Genomic DNA, 10,480 nt, shown 5'->3' with positions numbered 1-10,480 from the left:
TACCCACACCCAGCTTCCTTTTTCTAGCAGCAATCCTGCTCTCAAAGTTTGGCTTTTCTTCTCCAGCCCATGGGATGTTAAGGGCAGCAATCAGCACTGGTAAGCAGTGGTCTAACTGTAGAGCAAGGGAGTGGCTGCAGAGCTCTGCAGCATTTGTCTGTAGTTAGTCTGCACAAGAATAATTAAGAGTTGACTTCGGTGTTGTTTGGGTTTGGGCTATTTTACTTCATTCTTTCTCTATTTCCCTGGTTCACTAAGACTAGATGTATGTATCAAAACTTTAATATATGATTACTTTTAAACTAAGAATAACAATTCTAGAGGAAAAAATTGGAAATGTACATTGTTCATTTATTAAAATAAGTTAAATACATAATACAGAATTACATAAATAATGATACAGACATGGCATACTCAGCAGCCATTATAAATAACTTTGTAAAAGATTATTTATTGAAATAGAAAATATTTCTAATACAAAGAAGCAAGCTACAAAACAGTATGGGTAATATTTCATTTTTGTGAAGAAAAATGAAAATACATGCATGGAAAAACTACTAGAACATACATAAAAATATTATCATTGTTAACTTTGAGCTGTGGAATAAATTCTTTTTTCTTTGTACTTTTTGGTCTTTCCCTAAAATTTCTATATTAAGGTTGTATTAACTTTGTAAATAGAAAAAAGCAAAATGGATTCTGATTTAATGAGACAAAGAAGGAAAGTGCCAGCACTCTGGGGAATATCTACATTTAAGGTATTTGAATGAGAAAGAGGATGTTAAGTCTAATATCTTAGACTTGCACTCTTTAGGAACTGATTTTTCTTTTTTTTTTTGCTAGTTTCTATCTATTTTAGCTTTCTGGCTGCCTATCAGTATAATAACAACCTAACTCAGCCTTAAGCATCTAGGTTAAAATATAAGAAAAAGACACAGAAATTTTTTATAAAACAAACTGTCAAAACTAATATTTCTTATAGTCTTAGAGGTCTCATGAAAAAAATGCTGGCTGTAGACATAACAGAATCTTTGAAATCTTAGCAGTCCTTTAGTTTAATACAGTGGAGGAAAGAAATCTTTCTGGGTAAAGAGGTACTTCTGGAAATTGTATTCATCTTTTCAGGCTAAAGTCGTACAATTTGTAGGACTTCTCCAGTAACTCAGTTGGTAAAGAATCCACCTGCAATGCAGGAGACCCTGGTTCGATTCCTGGGTTGGGAAGATCCCCTGGAGAAGTGACAGGTTACCCAGTGCAGTATTCTTGGGCTTCCCTGGCAGCTCAGTTGGTAAAGAATCAGCCCTCAATGCGGGAGACATGGGTTCAATCCCTGGGTTTGATCCCTGGGTTGGGAAAACCCCTGCAGAAGGGCATGGCAACCCACTCCAGTATTCTTGCCTGGAGAATTCCCATGGACAGAGGAGCCTGGGCTGGGGGCTACAGTCCATGGGGTTGCAAAGAGTGGACCACAACTGAGGACTTTCACAGTACAACTTGTAAATGCTTCTGTAGAACACTGTTTCTATAGCATTGAAAGAATCCTTCCCATTTTACTCTAGAGGGTTTAGGAGTAATCCCAGGAATGATTGAGCTAATCCATCTCACAGTTTTGGCCACTGTCCTAAGAGCAGGGTTATCAAATAAAACATCTCATACAGAGGCCTTGACATACAATTCCTACACACACTACTAACAAATAGCCATGATAATATAGTGCTGAATAGTGTTTGAAGATCTGACTGCAGGTATTTCTCATATAATTGAACTGATGTAGCTGTGGAAACCCTACATACTTTAAAATCTGAGATGAAGTGATCCTGAAGTAAACTTCAAAGCACTGTCTGCAAGCAAAGGAATGAGGCAATACTAAAACATGGGCATCTAGCTTAACCGAGGCCAAAAATACCACTGTGAAAAAGTGAGCCCAAGGAAATACAAACTCCTAACAGCAGAGATGTTTGTGTTCTGTTCCCTGCTGCAGTCTAGAATCTAGAACAGCTCCTCCTCCATGACAGACACTCAGTATTTTTATTAATGAAAAGCCAGGGACCCCTCTTGACATATATGAGGAATTAATCCAAATTCACTTCTTGTATCAAAACTTAATAATCTCCCACCAACTGGAGAAGCTGTTACTGTATGACTAACACATTAGTGAGCTAACTGTACTATACTGTATATTTTTGAGTGAGATGAGTGATGAAAGATTATGGTTTTTACTTTTGAGAAGCCCAGATCCCAGTAATTTTGAAATTGGTATGCCTGTTACTAAAGTAAGATATGACAGTATTATGGAGACATAACATTTCATGTATTTCCATCTTCTTAAAACCCTCTGAACACAGTAAAGAAAACCAGTGCTGACGTACAAATGCTGCTTCCCCGAGACGCTGGTGCATCACCTAAGACACTTGTGCCGGCATCTGCCGGGCAGTGCTAACAGATGGAAGACATTAATCATCTGCTTGGTGTTCCCACCTTGTCCATCCAGCTTCAAATATAACCACACTGAGCTACATGAGTAAGCATCTGGTCCCTCCAAAAGTTAGTGCATCACTTCTAAAGCAAAAAGGAAAAAGTTCACACTTCAGAGCCCTGAATCACTGCCAGAAGTATCCATGGTGCATCAAAGTTTCAGACTCCCTGAAGATCTTTAGCTCCCTGGATACCAAAGTAAAGACAGATCTGAAAGCTACAAAAAAAAAAACAGGTAGGTGGTCATATACAGGACTGCAACCCCAAGCAATATAAATGGTATTTGTTCCCACCGTGGATTAACTGCTTTGAAGGATCAAAATACAGAAGACAGCAACATTCAACATTTAAGATGGTTTTCTTAATAAAAAAGCACTAAAAAATGTGAATAAGTCAAACTTTTTATTTTTCAGAAGCGAAAAGGACAAGTGGTGACTTGCCTTTGGAAAAGACATTAATATCAGGATAATCAACTATCTATCTCATAGAGACAGCAGCCTAAGAAAGACTCTATTATCATACAGTTCTCAAATAAGTTCTATTAAATAAATCTCAGAACAATATGTTTTTAACGAAAACCAACAAAACAAAGACATCGACAACAACAAAAATATAAAAGCATCCATAAAGTGGTATTTGAAGAAAGAAAAAGGAAAATCTGGAAGTTTTATATATTGAGAGTTCTCTATTAAAATCAAGGAGGCCCAAATCCTAAAACAGAAAAGAAAAAAAAAATGTTAAAACACAATCTTTTAAAAGAATCTAATGAGGTTTTTATAGATGCATGTTTTAATGCTTCAGTAATTCAAAACATTTTGTTTCACACTGGGAACACTTCTGTAAGTACTGCTGGAAATTATATGAACGATAACGCAGAGATATGCCTTCTCAATGGGCCCTTCAAGTTTTAAATTTGGGTCTGGAATCTCAATTAAATGTTTTTATAACAGGCTGCAGAAAATGGTACTGTTTTTTAAATTACATTTGCTTACTTTTTACACATTATAACTTTAAAACAGTCTATATACTTTAAAAAGAGAAACAACAATTTACATGTGAAAATAAGGTTATGTGAAATGACACAGTCCTTCTCATAAAGTAGTAGTAACAATTCCCAAAATGAAAATACTTAATACAAAATGAGGTAGTCATTGGGGGCTGGGGTGGGAAGTGGGGAACCACCAGGGAAGGCACAGAAGGCCTAGGTTCTAGACTCTGTTTTGTATTGATTAGCTGTCTATCTTAGTCTCAGCTTCCTTAGGTCTCAATTTCCTCCCTGGTAAGGAGAGGCAGATGGCTCGCTATGCTTTGTTTCAATTTTAAACCCAAGGGCTCTTATACTTTATAAGGAAAGATCTGTCACTGTTCAATCTTCAGGACAATAACTAGAAAGCATATCTCATAATTTTATTGGGAGAAAATAAAAAAATCTACCCTAATGGCAAAATTATACTTCATATCCTATTTATACACGAAACACAGAAAGTGAATGATTATTCTCTTCCTGGCCTCCAGAAGCTCTCTCTGAAACAGAGTCGACTGAAAATCCTAGGATTATGACTGCGCCAAAACATCCAGCCTGTGTCTCTCTGCCTTACTGAAAGCTGCTAGACAGTTCTAAGGCCGATTAATAATTTTTGTGGGCAGGACCAAACTTCAGGTTAAAATAAGTACTTGTAACAGTTTCAGGGTTGAAACTCCATCAACTTTCAGGTTTAGGAAAGAAGAAGAGAAGAATGAAGTTTAAAGATCATACTGATCCTAAGAAGGATGGACAGTAGAAAAAACATGCTTTATTATCTATAACACATACTTTCATCATAACGATTATATAAACCTTTGGGCTCTTTTTGTTTTGATGTTGTTTTTTTATTGTGAACTTTGTCCTTTAACTATATTCACTACAAAGCAGCAATATGAATTGTGAACTGCAAGAGCTATGTGCATATACAAAAATGCTTTATAAAAAGTTAAACCTGCATTTCCTGATAAACAAAAATACAGGTTTACAACACTAGACGATCTCTTAAATCTCCCCAGGTTCTCAAATTCTCATAATTTTATACAGATAAGTAAGATTACATATATATATCACTTACTGTTTCTTTTAAACAATATTCATGGATATAACTGTGTTTTCCTAAATGTCTCATTGGTAATACTCAGTCTTGTAAGTCTGGTTCCATAGTAATCTATAATGTAACTACTTCCATCTGAAGGTCCAACAATCTAGAAGAGAAAAGTTTGCAAATTACCCATTTTACAGAAGATACTTTAAAAATATTTTGAGTTTACTTCTCTCAGGTGTTAATAAAATTACTTCAGTAGCACCAGAAATATAACTTAAACTAACTCAAGCAAAAAAAGTAATTTAGTAGTTCATGCAGCTGAAAAGGGCACTGGGGAAGCTCACAGGATTAAGAGAGCTGGGGGAACTAAGGCCTCAAGAACTGAAATGCCACACCACATGAGGCCCTTGGTTTGGCTTCCCTGCCTTTATTCCAGACACGTGTTCCCAATTGATTGCCAACTTCTAGATACATATCTTGGCAGTTTCCAACAGAATATAAAATTTTCTTCCTCAGTGTATATACATCAATTTCAGGGAAGAACTTTGACGGATGTGCCTGGTTTTTATGCCTGTTGCTGAACAAATTACTGTATCCAAGGGAATAGGATTAATATTGGCCAAGCCAGGCTCCCTCTGGGAGATGATGTAATATGACTGACAGTCCTACCAGAACCACATGGAATGGAAAAGGAAGAAATAAACTCACTCACACACACACACACAAACACACACACTCATCAAAAGAGTCTTGTCCATATAATCACATTTGTGACAATCCACTTAACATGATCTCTACAACTTATCCTTTAAGATAATAATCTTCAAACTGCAGCCTTAGGGGTACACAGGGATTTACAAAGGTATATGCAGGCCCAGATAGCTGCAAGGGAATCCATTTTGAGATCCTTAATTCACATAAATACTCTTTGTGAAAATGATCCACCTGATATCACACTAGAATAAAAGCATCATGCTAGGTCCCAAGCCCACTTCCCTTTCCCTGTGGTCCTTTCTCCAACTTGACAACAGTAAAGCATACCTCCCCCATCAAAATACACTGAGTCTCATGATGGCATATTGCCTTGAGGTACAAAAATCTCTGATATGTCAAAGAAGGGGATAATTCAAAATATTGGAGCCAGGGATGTCTTTTAATCAAGAGTCCAAAAATACTCTCTGTTACTTGTTTAAAAGATGCATCCCTAGTAAAATTTGACTTTTTTTTAGCTTACAAATTATTTGCTAATATCTGTAACATGTTTATGCTATTTTGATCAAATTATATATAAATAATTACATTAAGTGGGTATTTTAAATTCTATGCTATTTGTGTTCTGTGGATACATTTTAAAACGAATGTAACAGTTTTATTTAAATATGTCAATATTTGCAAACTAGAAATGATATTCTTTGCAACTTTTTAAGCTTATGATGGAAAACTGAAAATGTCAACTTGAAACATGTGAGGATAGGGGTTTTCTTAAGAAAAAAATTCTTTTAGGGGTTATGCAACCAGAGTTTAAAGAACACTACTATAGAGCATTCATCATTTTAAAGATAAATTTGGTTTTAAAGGCTATTCAACAAATAGTTAATTCCTACAGTCCAGGCACCATGCTAGACATTATACACAGAACAGTGAATAAGACAATCTGCCAACAGGGAGTTTATTCTAGTGAACTATAAATGTTAGTATTCAAATAATACCAGATACCTTGCTAGGTGCTATCATGTACTTGAACTTCCTCCAAAGATCAAATTGCTTTGTCTTGACATTTATGAATGTGATTACTGAATTTACATAAAAATTAAAAGATTTTCAATGGCAAAGTCACAGAGGAAACTAGTATGTATATTAAGCAAAGAAAGAAAGGAATGGGTGACTAGAATTTACAACGTTTTGAGACTCTACAAAAGAAACAAAGAAAAAGGAAAGCCTAGCAAGTAGAAATAGGTTAAATCACGTGGTTAAAAACTGGCCTAACCTGGAACATGTGCGTAGATTGGAACAAGGCCTTTGCCCTATTATCTTTTTCTTCCTATGCCATCTCCTCTGACACTCTCACTTACTTCTGTCAAAAAAAAAAAAAAGATTTCAAAAGTTGAAAATAAGGAAAAAAGATGATTGGATAGCCTTTTACTATCATGCATTTCTAATAAGTCCGCCCACGGCTCACTTGACTTTCTCAGGAAATATAACTATTTAACTAAAAACTGATTAGGGCCTAGATGTTTTACAGTCTTGGCAAGTTAGCAGTTAACACATAGAAGAATGATATGATATTGTCTTGGTCTTTTGTTCCCCCTGTCCTGTAGATAAGTTAGCCCTAAAGATTACAGTTTTATTACCTGGTAATACATGGTCCAATTTTGTATATAATTTAGCAATCTTATTATAGTATTTCTTTCCCTTCAAACTTTGTAATTCTGGCTCCTCAACAACTGGTTCTATTGTGGTAGATCCTCTTTCCACAGATTTGATTCAGCCTGGGCATGTAATCAATCACCGGTGAGATGATAATCTATGAGACAAGTTCAATGGGAGGCTTATCTGCTTTTAAGAAGGTGTGTGTGAGGAAAAAGGTGTTTTTCCACCTCTGAAAGTAACGATACAAGAAGTGATCCTAATCAATGGAACTGAAGATAGCAAAGGGAAGGAAGGAAGAATGGAAGAAAAGAGGGAGAGAAGGAAGGGAAGGAGGGAATAAAGGATTTGGGTCTTTAAGTTCTAAATTAACAAATCTTAGAACTACCAAATCTCCCGATTCTTGGTATAGAAGATGTACGGCCATCTGTTCACTGACAACAAAGTATGAACCCTAAAATTATGCTTATTTGCCTGCTAAGAAATAGCCTGAAGCCAAATTCTACTTCATGAAGTATTTCTGTCTGATAAACTGGGGCAGATTTCTGAAGTCTATGGGGAGAAGAAAGACCACTTAACAATTAATGGACCAGTAGGTTGCTACAGGTCTTCATCTTCCAAGAGGGGAATCAGGAGAGCCACTCTGCTGTGAAAAGCTATTCTATACAAAGAGGTGTTAACGTATCTTGTGTGAGAAGCCCTAACGCCACAAGAAAGCAACTTCATATCCTTCTATATGAGCTTCCTGAGGCTACTGCAACAAATAACCACAAAGTCAGTGGATTAAAACAATAGACATTTACTCTCACAGTTCTGGGCCCCTTAGGTCTAAAATCAAGGTATCAGTAAAGCCACATGCCCTGCAGAGACTGTGGGGGAGAATCCATTCTAAGGCACCCCTTGGCATTGCTTGGCTTGTGGCCATATCACCCTGATCTCTTAGGGTGAAGGTCTTCACATCACCTTCTTTACTGTGTGTGTGTCTGTGTTTTTTCTACTGTCCTCCTATAAGGACACATGTCATTGGATAATGACATGTGTCAATGACACGTCATTATCTGGCCCATTCAGATAATCTAAAATAATCTCTTCATATCAAGATACTTAATTTAATCACATCTGCAGAGACCCTTTTTTCCAAATAAGACAATATTCACAGGTTCCGGGGATTTGATACAGGCATCTTTCATCTTATCACACCCCTATTCTATGAAGATCGCTGGTGGTGGTTTGGAGGAATTGGGTGAAATTTAATTTCTTCTTTCCTGTCATTTCTGATTGTTTTCAACCATGAAATTTTATTTGCAGCTTAAATGCAAAAAAGAAAACCTTTGAATTGTTTACTTAAAGAAGTAGGCTTTTCGATAGGTGGAAAGTCTATAGCAAGAAGAGTAAGTCAGAAAACTCTAGAAGTTCACATGAAAGTCAAGAATGTTAAGCAGTGATCACTAAATTTCCTGTTTTTCTGTTCTTAATCTTTCATCTCCACTATCAGTTCAGTCGCTCAATCGTGTCCGACTCTTTGCGACTCCATGAACCGCAGCACGCCAGGCCTCCCTGTCCATCACCAACTCCCGGAGTCTACCCAAACCCGTGTCCATCGAGTCAATGATGCCATCCAACCATCTCATCCTCTGTCGTCCCCTTCTCCTCCTGCCCTCAATCTGTCCCAGCATCAGGGTCTTTTCCAATGAGTCAGCTCTTCGCATCAAGTGGCCAAAGTATTAGAGTTTCAGCTTTAACATCAGTCCTTCCAATGAATACCCAGGACTGATCTCCTTCAGGATAGACTGGTTGGATCTCCTTGCAGTCCAAGGGACTCTCAAGAGTCTTCTCCAACACCACAGTTCAAAAGCATCAATTCTTCGGTGCTCAACTTTCTTTATAGTCCAACTCTCACATCCATACATCTCCACTATAATTCTCCATAATCCCAGTCGCCCACCCATAGGTACCCACACAAATAATGGGCATATATTTAACTTGGTATATGACTTGGATATTTATTCTTGAAAAACATTTTATTTTCTTTGGATATCCATTTTTAATTATCCAAATGATACTGTTGTAGATCTTGTTCAATTTCAAACAATTTTCACAGTACACTAAGATGTTAGGACATTTCCATGGTAGCTGTATGTACAACAGGTAAGTGCTTGTAGCTGCTGCCTGGTGTTACAGAGGATATATCCATATATCCATTCTCCACATCTAGGTTAATTCTAACTTCCTCCTACCACAAACAGTACTACAACAGTTGTCCCCTGTCCCTGGTGGAGAGAAGGATGAACATTTGGGGGTAAATAAGTACCTCTTTATATATACATTAGTTATTTGGGTGATTTTGTGAATCACCTTTAGTTTACTGGGCTCATTTAACTATTAAATTCCCTATTATCTTATTGATTTGCATATTTCACATATAAATTCCTATTGTTAGCGTCCCCAGTGGCTCAAGCAGTAAAGAATCCGCCTGCAATGCAGAAGATGTAGGAGACCTGGGTTTGACCCCTGGGTCAGGAAGATCCCGGGAAGGAGGAAATGGCAACCCACTCCAGTATTCTTGCCTGGAGAATCCCATGAAAAAAGGAGCCTGGAAGGCTATAGTCCATAGGGTCGCAAAGAGTCAGACATGACTGAGCAACTGAGCCCACATCCCCCACAGTGTTCTTTAACTCAGCCTATTAACTGTTATTTGGTCAGTCCATGGTATCCTTTTTAGAAATGATTAAAATTTCTTAATTTTAATGTATCAAATTAAATAATTTTTTTCTTTATGGTTTGTTTCTGGGATCTTGTTTAAGAAGACAACCCATCTAATGTCATGAAGATATTTTCTTCAATTAGCTTTATATCAAAGTTTATCTTCTCCTAAGTAGTTACCCTCAAAGAACTGAATAAGGGCTTAAACTGATACTTGTACACATATATTCACTGCAGCATTATCCACAACAGCCAAAATGTGGAAACAACCCAAGTGTCTATCAACAGATGAACGGATAAAAGAAATGTGGTATATACGTACAATGGAACGTTATTATTCAGCCATAAAAAGGAATGAAATTCTGATACATGCCACAATATCAATGAACCTTGAAAACACTGTGCAAAGTGAAATAAACCAGACATAAAAGGACAAACAGTATATGATTCCACTTACATGAAATATCTAGAAAGCAAGCAAATTCTTTGGGATATAGTAGATTGGAGGTTACCAGTGACTAGGGGATGGAGAAAAGAGGACTTGCTGCTTAATGGATGTAGAGTTTCTGTTTTGGGAGATGAAATAGATACTGGAGACAGCTGCATAACACTGTAAATGTAATTAATGCCAAAGAACTGTACACTTAAACAGGTTAAAATGGCAAATTTAGTATTGTATATATATTTTTTACCACAAAGAAAAGAGCTTACTTTATTTGAACTTTAGTAATGTTGTAGTTTTGTTTGTAATTTATAAACTTTTGATTTTGTTACTAGAAAATGTATTTTTGTTTTTATATATTTAATTAGCATTCTAACAAAAATAAGTTAAAGGAAAAAAAGATGGTTACCAGTTCAGTTAAATT

At 36.6% G+C, this 10,480-nt stretch overlaps 1 protein-coding gene across 6 annotated transcripts in view; it reads right to left on the bottom strand.

Moving 5' to 3' along the window:
- Window positions 1–2,861: 2,861 nt before the first annotated feature.
- Window positions 2,862–10,480, bottom strand: part of TM2D1 (TM2 domain containing 1) — a 48,619-nt gene continuing 41,000 nt past the window's right edge. For 3 of the 6 annotated variants that reach the window (XR_009493640.1, XM_059883960.1, XM_059883961.1), the window contains exon 7: window positions 4,577–4,704. Coding sequence is in view for 1 of the 6 variants with exons in the window: in NM_001079593.2 (NP_001073061.1) it covers window positions 4,594–4,704 (111 nt within the window). In the remaining 5 variants the exon portion in view is untranslated. 6 annotated transcript variants of the gene reach the window in all.

The sequence above is a fragment of the Bos taurus genome, chromosome 3 (genome assembly GCF_002263795.3).
Source record: "Bos taurus isolate L1 Dominette 01449 registration number 42190680 breed Hereford chromosome 3, ARS-UCD2.0, whole genome shotgun sequence".
In the NCBI taxonomy this organism is placed as follows: Eukaryota; Metazoa; Chordata; class Mammalia; order Artiodactyla; family Bovidae; genus Bos; species Bos taurus.
Note: the sequence above shows the minus strand (reverse complement) of the source record. Positions and strands in the feature narration are given on the sequence as shown.